Here is a 27,434-nt window from a genome sequence, read left to right on the forward strand (position 1 = left end):
CGACACTGGGCTGGGACGTGTTGTAAATCGTACCTCTACGTTAATGAGGTGGGATAGGCGGCAGTTATGCTCATGACCAAAAAAAACCCAAACCCAGTGCTGTCGGGTCAGGACCATCGGTTGCTGATCATATGCTACCTCTTGAAGTGGTTGAACATCGACTAATTCTTTTTGGTATAATGACTCTGTATGTTCCTTCCATCTTCTTTTGATGCTTCCTGTGTCATTTTATATTTTCCCCCTAGAATCCTTCACTATTGCAACTCGAGGCTTGAATTTTTTTTTCAGTTCTTTCAGCTTGAGAAATGCCAAGCGTGTTCTTCCCTTTCGGTTTTCCATCTCCAGCTCTTTGCACGTGTCATTATAATACTTTATTTTGTCTTCTCAAGAGGCCCTTTGAAATCTTCTGTTCAGTTCTTTTACTTCATCAATTCTTCCTTTTGCTTTAGCTGCTCGACGTTCGAGAGCAAGTTTCAGAGTCTCCTCTGACATTTTTCTCGGTCTTTTCTTTCTTTCCTGTCTTTTCAATGACCTCTTGCTTTCTTCATGGATGATGCCCTTGATGTCATTCCACAACTCATCTGGTCTTCGGTCACTAGTGTTCAATGCGTCAAATCTATTCTTCAGATGGTCTCTAAATTCAGGTGGGCTATACTCAAAGTTGTATTTTGGCTCTCGTGGACTTGCTCTAATTTTTTCAGTTTCAGCTTGAACTTGCATATGAGCAATTGATGGTGTGTCCCACAGTCGGCCCCTGGCCTTGTTCTGGCTGATGATATTGAGCTTTTCCATTGCCTCTTTCCACAGATGTAGTCAATTTGATTTCTGTGTGTTCCATCTTGTGAGGTCTATGTGTATAGTCAGTTTATGTTGGTGAAAGAAGGTATTTGTAATGACGAAGTCGTTGGTCTTGCAAAATTATCATTCGATCTCCACCATTGTTTCTGTCACCAAGGTCATATTTTCCAACTACTGATCCTTCTTCTTTGTTTCCAACTTTCGCATTCCAATCACCAGTAATTATCAATGCATCTTGATTGTGTGTTCAATCAATTTCAGACTGCAGCAGCTGATAAAAATCTCCTGTTTCATCTTCGGCCCTAGTGGTTGGTGCGTAAATTTGAATAACAGTTGTATTAACTGGTCTTCCTTTTAGGAGCGTGGATATTATCCTATCACTGATAGCGTAGTTACTTCAGGATAGATCTTGAAATGTTCTTTTTGACGATGAATGCAATACCATTCCTCTTCGAGTTGTCATTCCCAGAATAGTAGACTATATGATTGTCTGATTCAAAATGGCCAATACCAGCCCATTTCAGCTCACTAATGCCTAGGATATCGATGTTTATGCATTCCATTTCATTTTTGAAGATTTCTAATTTTCCTAGATTCATACTTCCTACATTCCTGGTTCTGATTATTAATGGATGTTTGCAGCTGTTTCTTCTCATTTTGAGTCGTGCCACATCAGCAAATGAAAGTCCCCAAAGCTTTAGTCCATCCATGTCATTAAGGTCGACTCTACTTTGAGGAGGCAGCTCTTCCCCAGTCATCTTTTGAGGGCCTTCCAACCTGGGGGGCTCATCTTCTAGCACTGTATCAGACAATGTTCCGCTGCTATTCATAAGGTTTTCACTGCCTAATGCTTTTCAGAAGTAGACTGCCAGGTCCTTCTTCCTAGTCTTAGTCTAGAAGATCAGCTGAAACCTGTCCTCCATGGGTGACCCTGCTGGTATCTGAATACCAGTGGCACAGCTTTCAGCATCACAGCAACACACTAGCCCCCACAGTACGACACAAACTGACAGACACCTATCACAGTGAAATGCTTGTTTCCTAACAAATTTTCCATGTCAACCTTTTTGTAAGCTGCAGTCATAGGACTTGGAGACAGCCTTGGGTTTACAACCCTGGCATCTGGATCGAAGCTCTGGGATCACAGCTTTCTCTCAGTGTCCTTGGACCAACCCTCAGTCATCAGAAACTTGTTTGTCTGAAAGTATTAGTCAGAGTGAAAGGGAAAGTACTCAGCAAGCTGTAATACATGATGCAAACGTGTCCAATAACTATTGTCGGCGACCTCAGTCATATCCCAGGCATCACACACGGACGTAGTGACAGGGGGCCTTGGACCCTGACACTGAGCACAACGTAGTGCTCTAGCCTCCTCGCTGCAGTAACAGGGAGAGCGTCACCAGTGTTCTTAATTGAGGTGAGCTGTGTTTGCTGCACATCATTTGCTGATGTGGCACGACTCAAAATGAGAAGAAACAGCTGGAAAAATGAGTACTAATCCCTGTACGTCAACTGATTGTTGTCCCTCCCCCATCTCCATGTTTAAAATTCAGCTGGTTTTCTTTTTCAGGGGTTGGCAAACCACAGCTTTCAAGCCAAATCTGGCCTGCTGCTTTTTCTCATTAGTAAAGTTTTATTGGAATACCAAACCCATTACGGTTGAGTTGATTCCGACTCATAGCAACCCTACAGGACAGAGTAGAACTGCCCCATAGAGTTTCGAAGAAGCAGGCTGGTGGACTCGAACTGCCAACCTTTTGGTTAGCAGCCATAGCTCCTAAGCACTACACCACCAGGGTTTCCTACTGGAAAACAGTTGTGTGAATTCATTTATGTATCATCTATGGCTGCTTTTACACCATAACAGCAGAGTGGAGAGGTTGCAACACAGACTGCGTGGTACCTAAAGTCGAAGACATTTACTATCTGGCCCAGTATAAAAAAAGGTTGCTGACCCCTGCTCTTTTTGATATGCTTGTCTCCATAAATGGGTTAGGACGAAATTGTAGGAAGTCATACAGGGATTCCACTAACAGCTAACAGTTTCTACCCTAGAAAAAGATATAAAAAAAGGGTAAGAAATCATGTCCGTTGTCAGAAACCTTTCAGTGGGACAAGTTTTGCCAACTTAAGTAAATTCTGACTAAAAAAAAAAAAAAAAAGATGAAGAAGACCCTCTTCCCTTGCTTCCAAAGGAGTTGGCTGTGGGCTATGGGCAACGCCTTGGTCACCTGCTCCCCAGAAGGCCCCCTTCCCCACCACAGTGTGAGACACACCAGCAGCTCTAAAGTGCAGACTGGATGACTGAGGCTCCACCTGGAGGGAGAGGTTATACAAGTAATATCTAGTATAAATAATATCTAGTATATCTAGATGATACTAGATATTATTTGACTACTGTGTTTCCAAGAAAATAAAAGGTACATGAAGCACTCTGAACAGTTCCCATCTCTTGGTGTCCAGAAATTTCTCTCACCGAGTTTAAAAACATTCAAAGTACAGTCTATTCCAGAGAGAGAAGGTGACCCCAAGATGGCAGGAAGCTAAAACGGATACCAGGACGGCTTTTTTTCTGTATGTCTTCTAATTTGGTCACGCTAATTTAGAAGAGAACAAAATCTTTCCTATGCTCAGCATTTGGCTATCCTGACAAACAGTGCATCACGATATTCATCTAGATAGAACAAAGATTCTTGACCATTTTGAAATAAATTTCAACTTAGGAAGGAGAACAATAAGCAAATTTTATATAGTAAATAAACTTTATTTATCTGTTCCTTGGAGATGACGTTGTCAGCAGTCACAGATCTGCATACAATTACATGTTGACTATTTACAATTTACAGTAGTATTTTTTCCTCTGAAAAGTATAAGTACGAAAGCTGAGTAAACAATGAGGTACTGCCGTTTGGATTTATGTCAGAGCTTTAAGAGCTAGTCTTTAGCAAATATTCAACAAATCTGGAGAAAATAGTCAATTAAATGCTCTAATTTATCAGAAAAAAGCCACTAAGTTTCACCTCAAAATGTATTGCACAAGTCTTTTTAAAAAATCACCTTAAAAATAAATAGGAAAGGCAAGCAGTTCTGTAAAAAGAGGGACAAAAAGAATAGAAGGGACACTAGGTGAGATCATAAACCAGGTTAAGTCATTAAAAATATCTTTTAAACAACATAAAATTCTTCCCAACAGAAAACTGAAGAAAAAAAGAAAAAAACTGTCACCATTTCTCTGCTGACATAATCTACTTTAAAGGCAATCTGGGCCAACGTCAGACTTTTCTCGTTCTTTTGGCTACATGAGGGGCCCTAAATAACGGCTTCATTCTCAAAGAATTACAAATGTGGACAGTTTTCCAAGCAGCAGGCTTGACCAACATCACTCTCCCCATTTCTTCAAGATGAAGATCGGAGCCAGGACTGAAAAAAAAAAAGGAAAACAGCATTAAAAAAAAAAAAAAATTCTTTTTTGAAAGTTAATGTTTTGGGAGACTTGTTTTTTCAAGGGAAAATAAACATATTTTATGATCTATGGATGACAGTAAGGAAGTAGAAGCGTTCTAAATACTGAATCCTAAAGAAATCTTCTAAAAATTAATGTTCTGAGAATGATTCAAACTGACCTACCGTCAGCAATCCTGATGCTGCCAGGTCAAAACTAAGAAACCCGGGAGTGATCACCCTAACTTGACAGAATCGCTTAAGGGTGCAGGTGTTCAGGCTGGATTTAAGGAGGAAAAGGTGCTCGTTCTTCTCATGTGTTCATTTTTCTACACAATTCTCCCTGACTGATGGCCACTGTGGCAAAAGACACACAGCATCTGAGCGTAAAAGACTAAGCCTCATCTGCAATTAACAAACAGAAAATGCTCTGAGGAAGGAAGGCGGCCCCTTCCTAATGATGCTTCTCATATTAAAATGCTAACAGCTAATGGTCAAGCAAATCGAGTGTGAAGTTTAAAACGCCACAAAAATAAATTACCGAATAATATCAAATAACAGAGACCAGCTTTCCACACATATTGAGTGAAGGGAGACAAGATTTTAAAGTCTTCTCGATCTGAAAATGATGTATTCTCAATACTATTTGTAAAACTAGTCCAACCATCATGCTGGGTCTAGAAACCTAAAGATAAGAAATAGATCTTGCGTTTTATTTAAATTCCTTTGTCGGTTATTATTTTGAAATCTCAGCTTGAGCTGTTGCAGGATATGAACTTTATGGAGGACTCAGTAACGCTGGGCACCGTCACAGTCGTGAGAAGGGCCGGGAGAGCTGCTGTGGTCTATACAGGACTCAAGGACGACAAGTCCATTAAACGCAGTGTGCGAGCTGACTCAGTAACGCTGGGCACCGTCACAGTCATGAGAAGGGCCGGGAGAGCTGCTGTGGTCTAGAGGGGACCAAAGACGACATGTCCACTAAATGCAATGGTGAGCTGACTCAGTAACGCTGGGCACCGTCACAGTCATGAGAAGGGCCGGGAGAGCTGCTGTGGTCTAGAGGGGACCAAAGACGACACGTTCACTAAATGCAATGGTGAGCTGACTCAGTAACGCTGGGCACCGTCACAGTCATGAGAAGGGCCGGGAGAGCTGCTGTGGTCTAGAGGGGACCAAAGACGACACGTTCACTAAATGCAATGGTGAGCTGACTCAGTAACGCTGGGCACCGTCACAGTCGTGAGAAGGGCCGGGAGAGCTGCTGTGGTCTATACAGGACTCAAGGACGACAAGTCCATTAAACGCAGTGTGCGAGCTGACTCAGTAACGCTGGGCACCGTCACAGTCATGAGAAGGGCCGGGAGAGCTGCTGTGGTCTAGAGGGGACCAAAGACGACACGTTCACTAAATGCAATGGCGAGCTGACTCAGTAACGCTGGGCACCGTCACAGTCATGAGAAGGGCCGGGAGAGCTGCTGTGGTCTAGAGGAGACCAAAGACGACATGTCCACTAAATGCAATGGTGAGCTGACTCAGTAACGCTGGGCACCGTCACAGTCATGAGAAGGGCCGGGAGAGCTGCTGTGGTCTAGAGGGGACCAAAGACGACACGTTCACTAAATGCAATGGTGAGCTGACTCAGTAACGCTGGGCACCGTCACAGTCATGAGAAGGGCCGGGAGAGCTGCTGTGGTCTAGAGGGGACTAAGGACGACACGTCCACTAAATGTAATGTGTGAGCTGACTCAGTAACGCTGGGCACCGTCACTGTCATGAGAAGGGCCGGGAGAGCTGCTATGGTCTAGAGGGGACTAAGGACGACACGTCCACTAAATGTAATGTGTGAGCTGACTCAGTAACGCTGGGCACCGTCACAGTCATGAGAAGGGCCGGGAAAGCTGCTGTGGTCTAGAGGGAACCAAAGACGACACGTCCACTAAATGTAATGTGTGAGCTGACTCAGTAACGCTGGGCACCGTCACTGTCATGAGAAGGGCCGGGAGAGCTGCTGTGGTCTAGAGGGAACCAAAGACGACACGTCCACTAAATGTAATGTGTGAGCTGACTCAGTAACGCTGGGCACCGTCACAGTCATGAGAAGGGCCGGGAAAGCTGCTGTGGTCTAGAGGGGACTAAGGACGACACGTCCACTAAATGTAATGTGTGAGCTGACTCAGTAACGCTGGGCACCGTCACAGTCATGAGAAGGGCCGGGAAAGCTGCTGTGGTCTAGAGGGGACTAAGGACGACACGTCCACTAAATGTAATGTGTGAGCTGACTCAATAACGCTGGGCACCGTCACAGTCGTGAGAAGGGCCGGGAGAGCTGCTGTGGTCTAGAGGGGACCAAAGACGACATGTCCACTAAACGCAATGTGTGAGCTTCACGTGAACCTGGGTTTTTTAAAAACATGAAAGGCATTATTTGCAAAATTTGAAAATTTTGAAGAGAACTGATTAGAGCAAGAGAGGGAGGTGAGAGGGTGGAGTGTTTAAAAGGTGGAGCCAGCCAACTGTACGGCTGCCTCCATTTACTTGGAATTCTACGTTAATTAGAAATAGCCACATTCAATTAAGGACAGCTGCTGAAGTGTCCCCTGAGGATAAATGGGTTCTCTTGTGTTAAACGGTACTATTCCAGGAAGTCAGAAAACTGCACTCACTGTTGAAGCAACCTTAACGGTTTTCAGCGTTTCAGGCCTGCCTCAACTCTAACTAGGCTTTATTTTTATTATGAATTTGTGAAATACATCACTTCTCTTTTACCTAGAAAATGATTTTTTGTCTCTTACACGTTTATTAATTTCAAAGGCCATTCTTGGAAAATTAAAAACAAAAAGGAATATAAAACAGGTAATACTTCTTTGGACCTTTAACAAGATTTCAAAGAGCAATTCTGAAGTTTTCAGCTACTATTTAAAGAACTAAAGTTTCCGACAATTATATTAATATTATTGGTGGTTATTAAGCTACTTATCAGAATTAACAGAAAATCAAAATCTATGTATCAGAATTAACAGAAAATATTTCCATTAAGCCATGGCATAATTATAGGTTCATTAAGCAAAAGAGCAAAAGAACTGTAGCAAAATGGTTAATATCATGCAATGCAGCTAATTTTATAACAAAAGACACAAGACATTATCTTCACTCACCACATGCTAACTAAGCACAGACTGATGGTTTACTCAGAAGATACCACCGCGAGGTGAAGTGAACTACAAAGCCAGGAAGAAAAAAAGCTTATTGGGTTAGTTTTAAGACTTAATATAAAAAAAAAGAAAATACACAGATTATATGTGTATATTAGGTTCATATGATTAAATAGACCGTACTTAAATTTCTCTCAAATTTCCCCAAATCGAGGGAGTCTAAGCAAAGTGTAAGGAGTATGTAACACATCTAGCCACCTTACGCAAATATAACACCACGAAACTGAGATCTTACTGGCAACTTTAATTTAAAAATTTAAATTGAAGAAGCACTTCACACTTCAAGTATGTATTTCTATACAAGGTAATTTAAGGAGTGATTATTTGCTTTATTAAAGTATTTTTGCATAATTTCCTTAAAATACGCATTAAAACTTGATTTTCATAATCTCAATTTACCATCCAAAGTTTTTGGGAAAATGTTAATGAATCTGAAATAAAGTATGTCCGTAAGCTGAATGCTCATTCCTTGTGTGTCCTTTCTATCACTGAACAACTATCTTAGAATTTAACCGTAAGTCAGAAATGGTGACCCAAACAGAAACTTCATTGCAAAGGAACCCAATTTCATAGTTTTCACTGCAGCAAACCTTCTTAAACAAATTCTGTCTTATATTGAGACAGTCATAATCCAAAATCATCTATCAGCCTAATGGTTTGCTTTAAAACGATAAAAGCAGGGGTCGTCTATAAAACCTGAGCCTGTACTTGGATAATATGACCAATCTCAGAAGTCTCATTTATCTTTTATATTTAATGTGAAGTTAGTGGAAAGCAGAAAATCAAGAGACAAACTGGAAAAAAATACTTGCAACACACAGAACACAATAGGGTTAATATCCTACAAGAAAACTTATAGAAGTATACAAAATACGTACACGTGGACATCCCATGTATCTATGCTTACGGATACTGAAAAACTGAAAACGGTCTAAGCGTCCATGAAGAGAAAACTGGGTAACTAGGTTGTAGGATATTCACATAGTCATATACACAGCCAGCCATTAAAAAGAATGAGGTAGATCAATGGTAAAATGATATAAAATCACATTAAGTGAAATAAGCAGGCTGTTGGATAGCACATGCTATATAGTCTCAATAAAAAAAGAGTAAAAAGTCTCACCTCTGAAAAATAATTAAGTGATAAAGGCATAATTATAAATATGTATTTATCAGGTACAGAAGTCTGAGAATATTCCCCAAACTGTTTACAGAGGTGACCTAAGCCTGGTGGAAACAGACTGGAGGCTGAAGATCATGGAGGGCTCCCTTTCTACAAAATACATCTCTGAATTGTTCGTGGTGTGTTTTGCAATGATCACATTCTACATACTTCCCTCTCAAGATAACAAATACATATTTTACACGTGGCAGTATTTCTCACCATGCTTCAGTTTTATCTGCATTTGTTTCCTGAATCCATCTTGCAGGCATTTACTGAGCCCATGGAGAGAGAAAGGTAATCCTCACGAGGGACTGGAAAATCTCTGTATCTAACAATACTGAAAAGCTCTGAAGAGTTTATCAAAAATCCAGCCAAAAAGAGAAGAGTGAGTAAGAGGTAACTAAATACAAGACTAGTCTAAGGCAGAGACTGATCAAGATCAGTGGGAAACAAAGAGAAAGTGAGCCTTAAAACATGATCAGAGTGGGTGGGGAATGGAAACAAGACAAATAGTTTTCATCGAAAAAGAAAAATTTCCTTTTAATGGAGTCATCAAAAAAGTAGCCACTTAGTTTAAGTGTGTCACTGAGTTTTGGTAGAGGTCTGAAGAGGAAACTGTATTTGTAGCAACATTTTTAAAAAGAGACTTCTATATAACAAAGAAATCTCTCAGTCCAGGAGATCATCTATAATGTATCTGATGATAGTAAACCTTTCTAACAACAACACCCTCCTTTAAAAAAATACCTGGGTGTGCGTGCAGGGCCGTCTGAGTCAGTAAGGAACAACTAGACAGCCCAAGACTTTGTATTTGCTCCTGTCTCCACCCCGTTGCTCACACACCTGTCTGCTCTGGCCATCTACACCATCTGAGCTAGCATCAGGTGCAATGACCAGGCACAATAAGATACAAACTGACAGAAGGAAAGGCTGCTCCAGGGAGGAAGACAAGGGTGTGTGCAGTTGGAATAAGCATTTTCTTTAAACTCTACCTACGGTATATAGTGCAAATTTGTTCCCACTTGAAACAAATTTTTTTTTTTTTAATTTTACAATTAATTTAATGCTACAGAGAGAAATAAACCTTAGGGATGGTATAATCTAACACCCTTGTTTTACCAATGAGGCCCAGAAAGATGAAAAAGACTTGCTCAAGGTCACACAGGTGTGTTGAGCTACTGAGATCTAGGCTCTCCCCACAGCAACGCTGCAGGAGGGTGACTCTCACGGTGCTGGGTATGGAGATGCAGGCATTTTCTGAGCTGATGTCGTTCCTATAAAATGACTTGACTGTCCTATTGAGGAAACCCTGGTGGCGTAGTTGTTAAGAGCTACGGCTGCTAACCAAAAGGTCAGCAAATCGAATCCACCAGGTGTTCCTTGAAACCCTGTGGGGCAAGTCTACTCTGTCCTACAGGGTCACTATGAGTTGGAATCGACTCGACAGCAATGGGTTTGGTTTGGTTTTGGTTTGTTCTTCCTGAGGTCTTCTATGTTTTACCTTACACGCATTAATTATGAGCTCACCTTTCCAAGTCTCATTCTCCAGGAAAGACTAGTTCTACACCTCCTTAGCTGATGGCTAAGCATCACCACCATCACCCCCTACAATGACCACAAAAACCCAGCGCAGGCGCCATCCTCTGGCTCTACAACAATCTTAACAAGTTAGTACCAGTATTCATATCCAATGAGCAAATGAAGGACCAGGATTCCTTCTCTACACACCAAACCAAAGCCAAACCCGCTGCCATAGAGTCAACTCCGGCTCACAGCCACCCTACAGGACACAGCAGAGCTGTCCCACAGGGTCTCCAAGGCTGTAAGCCTTACAGAAGCAGACGGCCACACTTCTCTCCCAAGGAGTGGCTGGTGGGTTCGAACCACCAATGTTTCGGTTAGCAGCCGAGCGCTTAGCCACTGCACCACCAGGACTCCTTCTCTATGCACCATAACCCCAAACAAACCAGACTTTAACTGGGCTCTGTAATTTAATCTTACTTGATAGGTAACAGTTTCTCATTTAAGAAAAATATTCTTGAGATTAGGTTGTTGTTGTTAGTTGCCGTCCAGTCGATTGCGACTCACGGTAACCCCAGGTGACAGAGCTGAACTACTCCATAGGGCTTTCAAGGCGGTGACTTCTCAGAAGCAGTCTACCAGGCCTAACTCCGCAGGCACCGCTGTGTGAGCTCAAACCGCCAGCCTTTCGGCTAGGAGTCCAAGCTTAGCCATGTGCGTCACCCAGGGACTCCTGAGAGCAGGTCACACTCTGAAAACACTTATAGTAATAACTGCTAGATTCTGCAGGTGGGAATTCCAAACAAGGACCAAGCTCACCGGGGGAGGGAAGGTGTGATAAAAAGAGGTACTGAAAAATCCCTACCAGCAGCCATTAAAGACTTGGAGCAATGCCACAAAGAAAATGCGTAATCGTCAGGGTCACAAGGCAAAGCTTCTAGAACGTGTTCCCCCTACAATACCTGCTGAACAACGCAAACACCAGCGGGGGCTCAGGCCACCAGCACAAAGTGAAACCCACGTCCTCTCTCAAGCAGGCCAAGTATTAACAGACAGGAGAGGCGGCTTCACAAGGCGTCTGGGGTTTGTTTTGGTTTTCACACCAGCTTTGAAGGAGCCCTGGCAGTGCAGTGGTTAAGTGATACAGCCGCTAACCAAACGGCTGACAGTTGGAATCTACCAGCCGCTCTTTGGAACTTCCATGGGGCAGTTCTACTCTGTCCTCTAAGTCACTATGGGTTGGAATCAACTTGACGGCAATGGGTTTTTTTTGTTGTTGTTTTCATTCTCCGAAGGTAAAATAAAAAAAACCCAAGGTTGCTGATTTTAACAGAAGGGAAACTGGCTGCACCTGAAACATACGTTTAAGAGTTTTTAAATGATCATCTAATAAACTCTTAGAGCTCTGTTTTCCATCAATTTTACTGTGCACACTTTCTAGCAGAAAAAGGGATGCCAGTGTTTTACTCTAATGAGCTTCAGCTCATCGGGCAGGGGTATGAAATTCACTGCGATTTCAACAGACTTGTTCAACGACAGTGATTCTTACTGCTCATCTGATGAATGATAGAAACCCAAGGGCAAACGGGACTCCAGCTTCAACTTCCTCAAGCAACAGTGAGCCTAACATTCCATCAAATACAGAAACGATGTTGAGTCACTCTTACCAAGATCTTCTTGGATTGAGAAAAAAGCAACTCAAATTAATTTACACATCATCTTGTATTTTGGGACGTCCCCCACTTCAAGTTCCTTACAATCTATTTCATATTTCCTAAGTATTTTTACTATTTGAATGATATCACTCAGGCATATCTTGTATTCATGTACGAATGGATGCATGTGATTTTTCCCAAATAAATTAAAGGTCCTGCAAGGTTGACAACCACGTCTTCTATTTTCCTAAACTCTCCATAACAGCTAGAAGACTAGGTGATTACTGAATGGACTCATTCATTAAACAAAAAATGGTGATGGATGAGACTTCACTCAAAGGAGTGGCGGAAAGAACGGGACTTTCTGGGAGGTCAGCCTCTAGGATAAGGGAGAATTGTTTCCATAGGGATTAGTCAGCAGCCATCTTATCCCTATATAGAATGAATACCACTTTACTTAGGAATAGTTTTATGTTTCTCAAGGTTTTTTTGTTCTTTTTTTAGTTAAACTTAAAAAAAAAAAAAATTGTCTGCTTTAAACGGTTTTTACATGCTTCATTATTTATATTTACCAATTCCATTAGGTGCCTTCAAAGCAAACCAACCTAAGGCTGTAAGTGTGTAAGGGGCCGGGGAATGTTTCCTGCCACGTTTGCCACAGCCGTCAGTCAGGCGGCGTCTGTAGTGTGAGTACGTCCTGACCAAACGCAGCCCAATAGCAGGAGCAGAGTTTGTCATACTCTAACATCAAGATGATGAAGAGGTCACAGGAGAATGAACACGTATGCACACATACATGCGTACATACATAAAAGCTATTTCCTAGCATTTAAAAACATGTCCTTAAACTAGACCATAATGACAGAATAGTGTCCACAGGCTCAAACTGCCTTGGAAATTTTTTTTTTTTTTCACAAAGACACAGTTGTCTTACTGAAGTGGACAAATTCTACTCCCAGTGACTACATGCCTATAAAATTAGATCTTCACTATAATTTAAAACAATTCTCTCTACTGATGAAGGGCATACATCACAGTGATATATTTCTTTATCAAAAAATATATACATAACCAGAAACAACGGTACAGAGGTAAAGCAATGGTTCTCAGGCCATGAGATTCTAAGAAGAGGAGCTTTACAAACAACAGTTAAATGCTGGAAATGGACAGTGTGACGGCAGCATAACACGAGGAACACAACTAATGTCACTGAACTGTACACGTAAAAATGGCATACTTTGTTATACACATCTCACCACAGTAAAATTTTATAAAAGGAATTCAATGCTAACCAAAATAACTGCAATTATCCCAAAAAATATACAATAACATATAATACAATAGAGCCCTGGTGGTGTAGCAGGTCAGAGCTCAGCTGCTAACCAAAACGTTGGCAGTCTGAATCCACCAGCTGCTCCTTGGGAACTCTACGGGGCAGTTCTACTCTGTCCTATAGGGTCGCTACAAGTCGGAATCCACTCCACAGCAATGGGCTTTATACAACATACAGCGGGGTATTAGGACTAAGACCAGGGATGCTGTGATGAACTCCGAGGATGCTCAGAAGAGGCTGTCAGAATGTGCCTGAGGCACTAGGACCTCTTCAGGACTGACCACATGCAGTGGCCAGAGGACAGCAATTTCATAAACAGCTAAGTACTGGGGGTATTTAGCTTGAAGGGGAAAGCCTTCCATCTGGCCCATCTCCAAATATTTGGTTGAGTTCCATGGATTAGAACCAGAACAAAGAGGTGTCTACTACACAGAGGGAGCTTTGAACTTTTTTAAGAAACAGAGTCTGTGAGAAACACAATGAAATGTTCTGGGAGGTAACTACTTCGTATCTTAATCTTTATTACTGGAGATACTCAGACACAGGCTGACCCACCACTGAGAAGACTCTTGCTTGTCTTGAATAGAGAGGAGAGAGAAGCAGTACTAGGATCACAAAACAGGTAAAGAAATCGGGGGGAGGATGCTGAGGGCACTGCAGGCTACCACCTAGACAAGAAAAGAACTAGGGGAAGGGTTTCACACTCTGATTGAAGTGGGTCTTCTCACTGAATGAATGCCCCAGGGCAAAAAGTTAGCCATGGAGAATTTCGTGTGTGTGTCTCATTTTTCAATTATAGCTGACTTCACACAACGATTTTTAATAATTCAGTTATCTGTCTACATTTCCAAAAATTTCAAAGTTCAAAAATGCTTAAATTCTTTGAACAAGAAGTATTCTATTTAGAAATCACTTGAAGTGGAATAAGAAATTGTAATCTACAAAACATATAACCTCATGATACAATTTGGCTTAAGAAATTATTATTGGATCTACCAAAACAAATGCCTTTCTCATGCTTTCCAGAAACAACCCAAGTTCTGGAAACCACACAGCACATATATGGGAGTCAACCTCATAATCAACCTCATACATGCTATTAAATAAGTTAGTTCTTTCCCTTGAGGGCATCCATTCATATTTGCCCTTAATTAAGCTTTCTTAATGTAGATTCACTCCCATTTTCCAGGCTATGATACAATCAAGATTAAAATAAAACTTCTAGTTTGTTTTGCCAACTCAAAGTCTTTGTGAATGAGACAGAGTATAAACAGACGACATAAAGTCTTCTATCTGAAGCCTACTTTGAAAGCTTACCGTTAGCCGAGCATCTTCTCTCTCTAAAATTTTCTGAGTCTGGTCATCAGGAAACTTCAGCACACTGGTTATAACCTTTGCCATGGTCTACAAGAAAAACGGGGGATGATCACCAACAGACCGTAAAGCAGGTGAAGCCTCCTACCACTGTGACATGGTCTGCTCGTGGAATTCCTGAGCACTCTCAATGGACGCCGCGGCCAAAGAAGTATGATGTGAAGGTAGCAGCCAAGGAAATAGCAGCCAACACCAGAATTTCAGTTTGAAAGGACTCCTCACAAGGTCTGTGTTGACACTATTTTTAAAAGATGCAATACAATAATAATAGCACAAAGCTACTGCTCTTGGCCCTTTGTCATATTAAGATGAAACTTCATGGTTCATTTATTTTATAAGGCCTTCTTTTTGTAGAAATCTATCTACTAACTGATGCGGTGCCGAAATACATGCTCTAAATAATCAGAATTAGGTGTCCCCAGCTTCCTCTTAACTAAATCACATCATGTATCTCATGAACACGGCTACTGCAAGACCATGAACACGCTCAGTAGATATTCATCAAGACACGCAGAACATCACCCTAATAGAAATACAAATTACGTTTTAAATAAACACAGGATGTTTTGTTTGGGAGAAAACATGACAAATCAAAATGTTACACATGGCAGCTTGCAAAACAAGGTCATACGCTGTGCAAATCTAAATAAATACACCGTAAGTCAGACTGTCACCCATAAGTTCGTGGAAAATTCTCCTCAAGGGCTGGAACTCCCTATTCTGTACCAAGATGAGATGTTTTGAGGAAGACAGAGAGGAAAGAAGATCTCCCTTATGAAATAAGTAGGATAACAAGTTCAGTGCTTACATACAAAATCAGGTGGCGGTGCTCTCCTGGGGGGTTACTACATCCGACGGGAGGGTGGCCCAGAGGACTGACTCTACCATTCTTTGTCCATGGTTATACAGTACTCTGTGTGTGTGTGTGTGTGTGTGTGTGTGTGTGTACATACACGTGGGCGGGGCACCTGGGGTAGGTCATCAAGGACACAATGGAGTCAACCACGATTTTTAGAAACTCGACATCAGCAGGAAAAAACTAATTATTTCCAGGAAGAAACAGAACTAACGTTTTGAAAATTCCTATTATGTGCTAAGCCTACGCATGATGCTTTACGTATCTCCAGCATTTATTTCAGCTCACAGATTGACTAATGTTATTCCTCAACCGTAAACTCCACAACCGGCCAGGGTTCAGCTTCAGCCCTCTCCTTCCTCCTATCTCTGCCCCTGCCATTTTCATGAGCAGAAACCCACCACTGGGAACAGCTTACTTCCCAGAGAATTCCAAAGGCATTTTACAGAAGCCCTCATCCTTTAAATTTTACTGCCGAGATAGAAAAGAATCTTGTGTTAAATTGAAGTCTAGAAGCCACACATATATGTGGCATGAAATTGCAAAAGAAATATGATCTTGTAACTGTTTCAGTATTTATTTTTTAATTAGCACAGAGGCAATTTTAAATAGTTTCTAGTAAACTATAAAGATTATTTTTATGAAGCACCAAAAATCTAAAATTCAGAGGTTTGCAATTACAAGGAACATTTCTCTAATTTCAGTAGCTTATAAAGGTCAAAGTATCCAAAAGTCCGCTTATGTTGATATGAAACCACACAGCCACGCATGCACAGGCATGTCTGCGGAAGGAAGAACTGTGGCTGGCGGTCTCTCCACATCTCCAGACAATGTCAAACGGTGAACCCACCTCTAACTTCATCAGCAATTCCGAAGGTGTAACTGATTACCCAGTGAAGACTTAACGTTCTTCCCTGGCTTGCCTGAAAACACTTTTAATGGAGAAGCCCAGGCTCTCCGCAACACCTTGGCAAAGAAATCAGACTGTCTACTCTACACACAATATCCTCAGGCCCTAGGGAGCGAGAAAAAGTTCATATGAGCCACCTGGTTTGGAAGTGACGTTTCCTACCAGGTTTTCCTTAAGGAGAAGCCTCTTCAGTAAAGCTTAGGATGGGCAACACTTCACCGAAAAGGAGAACAGGCTGAGCGTCAGTAATGGTAACAGCATGGAGGATCAAAATCTACGAAAAAGAAGGTACAAGGACTGAAGGAAGGAAGGGGGCTCACTCAACACCACACTGTAAGAATGTGAGTTCTGTATGTGTCTTCTTCAAAAAAGTCATCTGCCTCATAAAATACGGACATCTCGCACCAAAGTGGACGAAGAAACAAGTGAGATGACATACAGATCCTGCTACACAAGAAACAACTGCAGATGGTGATCAGGTCACAAAGGTCACAACACACTTTGGCTCACTCTAGCTGCAACCCAGTCTCCATTTCAAAGTCTTTGTTGATGTGCTGAAAGTGGCCAAAACAACAAAAGCAAAAGATAGGTCTAAAAAAGCTCTGATCTTGTCAACTCCTGCTCAAAAATTTCGAGGGCCACAGGTAAAACTCTGACAGCACTTGAGGCCCTCCACCTTCTGAGCAGCCCTACATGGAGTCACTTCCACCTCACAGACCCTACGTATATTTGAACCACCCTACCTGTCATCCCAAAAACCCACACTCAGTTTCCTGCCTTAAGCCGAACCTTCTGCCTGCGCTACCCCTCCCACCTGAGCTCAACTATCAGGATCTAATCCCTCCTTTAATCCTTCCTTTACAGTCCAGCACACACACACACCACCTTCTCACTGATGTGCTCCTTGGCCCTCTCACAAGTAAATATGAGGGCTCTAGACCTCTTTTACAGCCCCCTAATTCTATGACACATCACGGTTAGCTGACAGCAGCTCTTACTATATGGCAAACTTCTTGATGTCAGGTACAGTGTCAAGTTTCACCTTTCTGTCAACCATGGCCATCAACAAAGGGCTACAAGTAGTAAGTGCTTAATAAGTGTGCAATAAATTAAACTGAATACTGACGCCGATTTTCAATATTTACCTGTAAATGTGATGGCAGAATGACAGACTACTCTTCATTTTTTAGTAGCCAGAAAAGTACAGAGAATGTTGAAGACAGAGACCAGAGAGAGCACTCCTCCTCAACACGGATTCTCAGCTAGGTATTGCGAGGGGCGCCCTGCGCCCTGGGGTACAGAGGTACACCCTAAAGTTAACTGCGGGGCTCTGGAAGCACAAGCTTAGACTTGGAGGAACTGCCACCACCTGAGAACGCGTCTTACGTTTTTGCTGGGTCTTTCTTCACGGGGACTCAGACCCTGTACAGATCTCATCCCACACAATTTCACAACCTCCAGAAGGAACGGGTTGAGGCAGGTTCATTTCACAGATCAAAAAAGAGGGTAAACAATTTATTAAGCAATAGCGCTGGGAACGCAGCTTTAGTTCCAACAATGAACCGAGGCAGCTAAGTTCTGGGAGGGCTTCTCTTTTTAGACACAACTTTCTCACCCACGCAATAACGCGTTAACTGTAAACTACCCCGCCTCAAATCTCGGCTGCTGTCCAACAGGACGTAAGGAAAGAATGCTACCTTTTGTTTTAAAAAGAAGAAAATTAGTGTTAGCTATCCTTTGAATTAAAATAAAAAAAAAAAGTACTTAGGGAGGAAAAAAAAAAAAGACATTGAATTACTATTAATACATCTCTCCTGTGATCCATGTTCACAATCTCACTGGGTATTTAGTTTGTAAACTAACTGATGCAAGGAAATGTGATTTCTACAGGCCTTAAGGATCCCAACGATTTCCAGCCCTGTAACTCTCGGTATTTAGCTGAATCTCCAATCTGTAAGTTCATAATCACTCTTTGAAGGTATTTTCTCAGGCCTCTAATCTTCCGGCTTTAAATATATTTGCCAAATCAATCCGTGACCTGGCTAATCACCCTATGACTCAGTAGCACCCACACGCCCAACTTCAAAACACTACCTGCTTCCAAGAAGAGAAAGCTCACTGTCCTGCTCACAGCTGAGTTAAAATACCATGAAGGTAAAAAATTGAAACAATTGCAAAAACACAAATTGCTTTAAATGAAAAATTTTGCTTCAGAAACGGCTCAAAAACCTCCCTCAATTCAATTCAAAATATTTAATTCTATTTAATTACCAAATATCCAATATATACGAGGCTGTTTTTAAAACACTGCAAGGGATACAAATAAGAATCAGGCAATTCCCTTCACTCTCCGACCGTATGGTAAATGTAACATTCTAGAAAACAAATTAGCTGAGCAGCATTACATGGTGTGGTATTTTAACAATGATCAATACTCCCTATGTGAAGCGATGATTTTTTTTACAGTGATTAACATTTTTCTAGATCTTCCTAAGCAGCCATTCTTAATTATGACCACCATTTCCAACACTCTCCACCTGACCCCTACAGCCTCCTCGTACTCTCTCCTAACTTGAAGATCTGAAATCAAAACCCAAAATAACCACATGCTTCCCAAACTATTTTTAAGTTAATGAAATTTAAAACGTTAGTATTTAGCATCATCCAACAGCATTTTTTAAATAGCTTATAAATGCAACAAATATACATAAGATCTGCCAAGTCGCTTTTGTGGACTAAGAGCAATCACATAATTACCTATTGCCCACCGTTAACACGTCTGGTCCGCTAATAATACACATATGGTATCAACATGTACATTAACATGGGGCATATTCCCTATTAAAATAAGCCACATGCCGAATCACCAAACATGATTTTATACCTTAGTCTCACGACCCATCATGTACTCAAAAAGCACTTTTCGCAAATACTCAAATTCGGTAGGTTCTCCAAAGAGCGAGATATCTGTATGATGCAAATTGCCACCTGTCAAATAAAAAACAGAACAAATTGTAAAGACACAACCAGATAAACTACTTATCACTTAGAAAATTGACAAAATAAAAAGCAGTCGATGGAACATAGGCTTTACTCCGTATTAACTTAACATTAAATTATATCATCAGATTATATTACACTGTAATATACCACCTTATATACACACATACACAGGCTAAACATTCTAATTGGTATTTTTTTCTTAGAAGAAAAAACAAGAATTATTATAATAATTTTATTTCTCAGATTTTTTTTTGCTTTTTTTCTCTCTTTTCTTCTTGGTACAAAAATCTTAAAAGGCTATACTTAGATGCAACGTTGGTGGTTCACTGGTAGAACCTGCACCCTCCATGTGGAAGACCGGGGTTCGGTCCCCCGACAATGCACCTCCTGCGCGGCTACCACGGGTCTGTCGGTGGTGGCCTGCATGTTGCCACGATGAACAGGTTTCAGGAGAGCTTTGGACTGAGATGCGTTAGGAAGAAAGGCCTGGCAATCTACCTCTGACAATCAGCCAATGACAAACATATGGATCACAATGGTTCGGTTTGAAAATGACTGTGGGGACGGGGCAGGACCAGGTAACATTTTGCTCCTGTCAACGGGGTCACCGTGGCTTGTGGAATGACTCCATGGCAACTAACAACATACCTGGGGAATATAAAGGTCCCGTATAATTAGCATTTCTCTCCTAGGTGTTCTGTGATTAGCTTTGGGTACTCCGTAACAGCTAAAATTACAAATCGTTTCTATTTTATTACGGCTGAGTACCCTAGAAGAGCATTCTATAGTTTTTCTAGTATTCTAAATCTAAAAGCACTTAGTGTAAATCAGGTTTCCCAAACTGCTTTGAGACACATAAAATATGAATGACATTACAGTGCTTTCAAAATGTCTCGATTCCCCATCTTATAAAAATTGTCCCCAAAGGTCTGCTTCCTCTGCTGTTCAAGCTCTGTGTTAACATAAAGTAATGAACAAACCAAGCTGAGATCCGTGGAGACACGCTCTGTCCGGCTTTAACCTGAATCAGTTCCTAACGACGTGTGAGGTGGCGTCTACCCTTGCAACCTCTTCCAGCAGTAGAGCACACTAGGATGCTGAGAAGCCCTCTAGGACCGTGAAGCATCTAGATGCTGCATGGAAACACTGTAAGGTCAGAGGAAATCCCTTCAGGATTCAGAGGAAACTGGAGCCACAGAGGTGACGGGAAGTTGGAAATGCTCAGGAGCTGAGGAGCCCACACTGAGCGCTTTGGTTCAGCACCCGGGAGTCAGGCGTTCCCCTGCAGAGTGGGAGCGCTGAAAGGCAGGCTCTGACAGAAAGTGGGGAATCTGCGCCTTAGACAACTTGGGAAACCTGTCTCGGCCTCCGCCCCAGGTGAAAACAGAAGGCTCCCTGAGAATGTGTGACCACGACCGGGGGCTTGGGGCCAGGGTTCAAAGTTACAGTATTTTTTCAGATGAAAAAACTCCAAAACTACAAAATAAACTGATTTTTTGAAAGCTGGTTGTGCCTCTGCAACAGAACAGCAGCAAACCCAAATCCTTTTTGACGAAACCTCCATCTAGGACCCTCCAGATTACCCACTAGGTTGTGTGTATACAAACGGGCTCGCAATAAAAAATTACCACACCACAGGGAACAATCCACCACAAACGGGAATCAGCAGAAACAACAGATTTATACCCCCGAAAGATTCTGATATTGGAATTATCACATGCAAAATATAAAGTCTGAAGTGTCTAATAAATAAAAGATAGTAAAACTATCTCTATTCGTAGATGACATAAGCTTGTATACAGAAAATCCTAAGAAATCACTAAAACACTACTATAACTGATAAAGGAGTTCAGCAAGATTACAGGATACAAGATAATACACAAAATTCAACCGCATTCTACACAGTTGCAATAAATAATCTCAAAATGAAATTAAGAAAACAATCCAATTTACAAGAGCGGCAAAAATAAGAAAATACTTAGGAATAAGTTTAACAAAATAAATGCAAAGCTACAAGAAATGCAAACTCTGAAAACTACAAAAACACTGTCGAAAGAGATTAAAGATCTAAATAAATAGAAAGGCATCCCATATTCATAGACAGGAGGAGTCGATATTGTTAAGATGGAAGAATTAATATTGTTAACATTGTTTAGATTTAACGTTGTATTGAATCTACAGACTCAGCACAATTTCCATCAAAATTCCACCTGGCTTCTTTCCAGAAATTGAAAAATTGATTCTAAAATTCATATGGAAATGCAAGGAACCCAGAATAGCCAAGGCAATCTTGGAAAAGAAGAACAAAGTTGGAGTAGTCACACTTGCTGATTTCCAAACACACTACAAAGCTCTAGTAATCAAGATAGCGTGGTACTAGCATAAGGATAGACATCCAGATCAACAGAAAATAATTCAAAGTCCAGAAACAAACAAATTTATAGACTGATTTTCAACAAGGATGCCAAGGCAATTCGATAGGGAAAAAACAAGTCTTTTCAACAAATGGTGCTAGGGCAACTGGATATTCACACACCTCACACTATATATAAAAATTTACTCAAAGAAAATTGCATCAAAGACCTAAATGGAAAAGCTGAAACTATAAAACTCTTTGAAGAAAACACAGGTGTAAATCTTCATGACCCTGGATTAGGCCATGGCTTCTCAGGTGTGACACCAACAGCACAAACAACAAAGAAAAAAAATGGACTTCATCAAAATTAAAAGTGTTTGTGCTTCAAAGGACACCATCAAGAAGTTAAGAGAACACACAGAATGGGAGAAAACATTTATAAACCACGTACAGTCGATTCCCTTTATTCACAGTAGTTATGTTCTACAGTGCGTTGACCCAAGCCACGGTGTTTTCAAAATTGCCTCGTATGCATGCAAAAGATGGACAATGAATATAGAAGGCCAGAGAAGAACTGATGCCTTTGAATGGTGTTGGCGAAGATTACTGAATATACCACAGACTGCCAGAAGAATGAACAACTCTGTCTTGGAAGAAGTACAACCAGAACACTCCTTAGAAGTGAGGATGGCAAGACTTCATCTCATGTATTTTAGACATGTTATCAGGGGGGGTCAGTCCCTGGAGAAGGACATCATGCATGGTAAGGTAGAGGGTCAGCGAAAAATAGGAAGACCCTCGATGAGATGGACTGACACAGTGGCTGCAACAATGGGCTCAAACATAGCAACAACCATGAGGATGGTGCAGGACCAGCCGGTGTTTCGTTCTGTGGTACATAGGGTCACTATGAGTTGGAACTGATTCAAAAGCACCTAACAACACCAACAATGTTCTATAAAGTTGCCATGAACACTGAACTAGTGAATACTGAACTCTAGAAGAAATACAGGGTTATGTTCCACTGATCAACATGTAACTTTATTTTCTGTGTGTTTCGGTTTAAAGACACCTTATTCAATACATATCATTGTTTCATTAACAGTGTATTCACGGCCAACAGCACTGTAACTCATGCCTGAGCAAAGCTTATCTACTACCACACCCGTGTTCTCCACAAGGCAGGTTGCAGCCTCCCTGTGCTTACGAACGCTGTACAGCACTTCGGCACTACACTTGAGGATCATTTTAAACTGTGACATCACCAATAAAAAGCACACAAAAAGTGACAAACGTGGCCCTAAAAACACCGTGAGAAGGACACTTGTTTATAATATGAAAGCTGAGACGAGCAGGCAGGGCGTGGTCACCTCGTTCAACTTGAGTTGGGAATGTGCATGTCAGGTGGCTCCACCTTTCTACTGCTCTGTGTATTGAGGCGGAAGCAGGATCAAAAACAAAATCTCCCACTAACCGAGACAAACCCTCCAAAAAAGTCGAAGAGGAAGAAAACAGTTTTACTATTGAGTAAGCATTAAACCAGATGATGTACATCACAGGCAACCCACTGGAGGGACTGTGAAGACAGAAAGGAATTCTATCCTTTTATACAGCCAAGCAGATGCAACCCATTTCATACATGTTCTCAAGATAAATGGTCACGAGCCCAAAAGCAGGACTTGGCAGCAGCATTCGTCACACATGCTGTTGTCTGCTGCCATCAAGGCAGCCCCTGACTCATGGTGACCCCACGGACGATGGGATTGGACCACTGTGATCCAGAGCGTTTTCATTAGCTGATTTTCGGAAACAGAGTCTTTTCTCCCAGTCCTAGTCTGGACGCTCTGCTGAAACCTGTTGCATCACAGCAACACGGAAGCCTCCAGTGACAGCCAGGTGGTGGCTGTGCGTGAGGTACATTGGCTGGGACAGGAACCCAGGTATTCCGCACTGAAGGCAGGAATTCTACCACTGAACCACCTAAATTCACCTGATAACTGATATAGCTACCTGTATTTGCTAACTACATTTATCCCAGGAAAAGATAAACTTCTCATATCTTTATGACCAGAGTTAAGTCTGCCAGCTGACGTTATGTTCCTGTCCTCCCAGAAAACTGCGCTATAGAGTTCTATCTTCCTGGACTGATTACATTTCAGAGAGATGGCTTCCAGGTCTTGGAGGACACATTCCTGGGTTGTAAAACTGGCAAAAGGCAATTCGGCCTTTAAAAAGATTTACATACATTTCAGAGAGGCAGAGAAAGAACATACAAGTTTTCTAAAGTAAATGCTCTAAGAAAAGTGGGGGTGGGGGGAATTCTTCCCTTTTTTTTCAACAGAAGAATTATGCCTCTCTCTGTCTCCCCTTTCTTCTAATTTGTCCTTGCCCTTACAGGATGTCCACAAATGACCACGAACCCACTGAGAGGGCCAATTCTGGGGTCACAAATAAGTTTCAGTGAGCAGGTGAAGTCACAAGTATGGAACAGTGAATAATGAAGATCAACTGTATCTCAAAAGAGACTCCTACATATAAAGAACTCTTAAAACTCAATGATAAAAAGACAAACAACCCAATTAAAAATGGGTCAAGGACCTGAACAGACATTTCTCCAAAGGAGATTGGATAAACCCTGAAAACATTATACTGAGCAAAATACGTCAGTCATAAAAGGACAAATACCATGTGATTTCACTTGTATGAAATCAGCATAAATATAGAAACCAAAGATTGTTAGTGGTTACCAGGAGTGGGGAGGGGTCAGGGGGAGTTTTTACTTAGGGAGCACTGAGTTTATGGTAAAGGCGGTGGAATAATTTGGAAAAGGACAGCGATAATGGCTGCACAACACGAAGAATATAATCGATGTTCCTGAATTACACACGTAGGAATTGTTGAATTGGTAAATATTTTGCTGAGTATATTTTCACCACAGTTAAAAAAAAGTTTTTTTTTTTAATGAGATGGAGAAACAAATCACCAACTTCATATGGAAGGGAAAGAAGTCCCAGATAAGCAAAGCATCACTGAAAAAGAAGAAAGTGGGAGGTCTCACTCTACCTGATTTCAGAACCTATTATACAGCCACAGTAGTCAAAACAGCCTGGTACTGGTACAACAACAGGCACACAGACCAATGGAACAGAATTGAGAACCCAGATATAAATCCATCCACATATGAGCAGCTGATATTTGACAAAGGCCCAGTGTCAGTTAATTGGGGAAAAGATAGTCTTTTTAACAAATGGTGCTGGCATAACTGGATATCCATTTGCAAAATAATGAAACAGGACCCATACCTCACACCATGCACAAAAACTAACTCCAAGTAGATCAAAGACCTAAACATAAAGACTAAAACAATAAAGATCATGGAAGAAAAAATAGGGACAACATTAGGAGCCCTAATATAAGGCATAAACAGAATACAAAACATTACCAAAAATGATGATGAGAAACCAGGTAACTGGGAGCTCCTAAAAATCAAACACCTATGCTCATCTAAAGACTTCTCCAAAAGAGTAAAAAGACCACCTACAGACTGGGAAAGAATTTTCAGCTATGACATCTCCGACCAGTGCCTGATCTCTAAAATCTACATGATTCTGTCAAAACTCAACCACAAAAAGACAAACAACCCAGTCAAGAAGTGGGCAAAGGATATGAACACACATTTCACTAAAGAAGATATTCAGGCAGCCAACAGATACATGAGAAAATGCTCTCGATCATTAGCCATTAGAGAAATGCAAATTAAAACTACGATGAGATTCCATCTCACTCCAACAAGGCTGGCATTAATCCAAAAAACATAAAATAATAAATGTTGGAGAGGCTGTGGAGAGATTGGAACTCTTATACACTGCTGGTGGGAATGTAAAATGGTACAACCACTTTGGAAATCGATTTGGCGCTTCCTTAAAAAGCTAGAAATAGTACTACCATAAAACCCAGAAATCCCACTCCTTGGAATATATCCTAGAGAAATAAGAGCCTTTACACAAACAGATATATGCACACCCATGTTTATTATAACACTGCTTACAACAGCAAAAAGATGGAACCAACCAAGGTGCCCATCAACGGATGAATGGTTAAATAAATTATGGTATATTCACCTAACGGAATACTACGCATCAATAAAGAACACTGAGTAATCTGTGAAACATTTCATAACATGGAGAAACCTGGAAGGCATTATGCTGAGTGAAATTAGTTGCAAAAGGACAAATATTGTATAAGACCACTATTTTAAGATCTTGAGAAACAGTTTAAACTGAGAAGAAAACACTCCTTTGTGGTTAGAAGCAGGGGAGGGAGAGAGGGAAGGAGAGCGGGAGGGCGGGAGAGGGGTATTTACTAAATAGATAGTAGACAAGAACTACTTTAGGTAAAGGGAAGGACAACACTCAACACAGTGGAGGTCAGCACAACTGGACTAAACCAAAGCAAAGCAGTTTCCTGGATAAACTGAATGCTTCAAAGGTCAGCAAAGCAGGGATGGAGTTTGGGGACCACGGTTTCACTGGGCATCTAAATCAATCGGCATAATAAAATCTATTAAGAAAACACTCTGCATCCCACTTTGAAGAGTGGCATCTGGGGTCTTAAATGCTAGCAAGTGGCCATCTAAGATGCATCAATGAGTCTCAACCCACGTAGATCAAAGAAGAATGAACAACACAAGATAATAACGAGCCCAAGAGAAAGAAAGGGCTACATGAACCAGAGACTACATCATCCTGAGACCAGAAGAACTAGATGGTGCCCGGCCACAACCAATGACTGCCCTGACAGGGAACATAACAGAGAACGCCCAAGGGAACAGGAGATCAGTGGGATGCGGATCCCTAATTCTCATAAAAAGACCAGACTTAATGGTCTGACTGAGACTAGAAGGACCCCGGTGATCATAACCCCCAGACCTTCTGTTGGCCCACGACAGGAACCGCCCCTGAAGCCAACTTGTCAGACATGGATTGGACTGGACAGTGGGTTGGAGAGGGATGCTGGTGAGGCATGAGCTACTTGGTTCAGGTGGACACTTGAGACTATGTTGGCATCTCCTGCCTGGAAGATGGGAGGGTAGAGGGGCTTAGAAGCTGGCAAAATGGTCAAGAAAAGAGAGAGTGGAAGGAGGGCGTGGGCTGTCTCATGAGGGGGAGAGTAATTGGGAATATGTAGCAATGTGTATATAAGTTTTTATGTAAGAGACTGACTTGATTTGTAAACTTGCACTTAAAGCACAATAAAAATTATTTAAAAAAAAAAGCCTTTAGTCCTCCTTAAAAAAAAAAAGTTACTTTTAAGAAGGAAAAAAAAAAGAGTGGCACAGGGAGCCTCAAAGGTATTGGCCATGTTCTGGATGGGGGTTCTTTGGTGTTTACCAGTCTTCATACTTTAGATTTACATTACATATTTTTGTAATATTTCATTTTTAAAAAGTTTTTACTCTCAGAACACCCAACTCATTCAAACCACACTTAGCAAAACAGAGTTCCAAGAAGCCTGAATGATACATACATGTGTGTATGCTTACATGTATTACGATTATTTCCTCTTCAAAAAATATCAGTCTATATGTGATGTTTTATTCCCCTAGGTTTATACAAAATGCAAGAGTTTACAATGTTTTTCACTTTTTAGAAAATAACTGAAGTGCTTATTTTATAACCATTTTCCTAGAAAAGCAATTAATACTGTTTTCCAACGCAAGTGTCTCTCCTTGCCTTCTCCCCCCCCAAAAAAAGAACAAAGTAAAACAAAACCCGTTGCCATCAAGTCAATTCTGACTCATATAAAAT

General features: G+C 41.3%; 1 protein-coding gene across 10 annotated transcripts in view; it reads right to left on the reverse strand.

Moving 5' to 3' along the window:
* Positions 1–3,550: 3,550 nt before the first annotated feature.
* Positions 3,551–27,434, reverse strand: part of GOLGA4 (golgin A4) — a 132,014-nt gene continuing 108,130 nt past the window's right edge. For 6 of the 10 annotated variants that reach the window (XM_049871124.1, XM_049871123.1, XM_049871119.1 and 3 more), the window contains 4 exons: positions 19,153–19,256; positions 14,446–14,532; positions 7,398–7,460; positions 3,552–4,218 (listed from right to left, as the gene is read on the reverse strand). In XM_049871124.1, the coding sequence (XP_049727081.1) occupies positions 7,431–7,460; positions 14,446–14,532; positions 19,153–19,256 (221 nt within the window). In that variant the 3' untranslated portion in view covers positions 3,552–4,218; positions 7,398–7,430. Of the gene's footprint in view, positions 4,219–7,397; positions 7,461–14,445; positions 14,533–19,152; positions 19,257–27,434 lie in introns of all 10 variants that reach the window. The other 4 variants (XM_049871120.1, XM_049871122.1, XM_049871128.1 and 1 more) reach the window with 2 other exon arrangements.

The sequence above is a fragment of the Elephas maximus genome, chromosome 27, assembly GCF_024166365.1.
Source record: "Elephas maximus indicus isolate mEleMax1 chromosome 27, mEleMax1 primary haplotype, whole genome shotgun sequence".
NCBI classification, from domain to species: Eukaryota; Metazoa; Chordata; class Mammalia; order Proboscidea; family Elephantidae; genus Elephas; species Elephas maximus.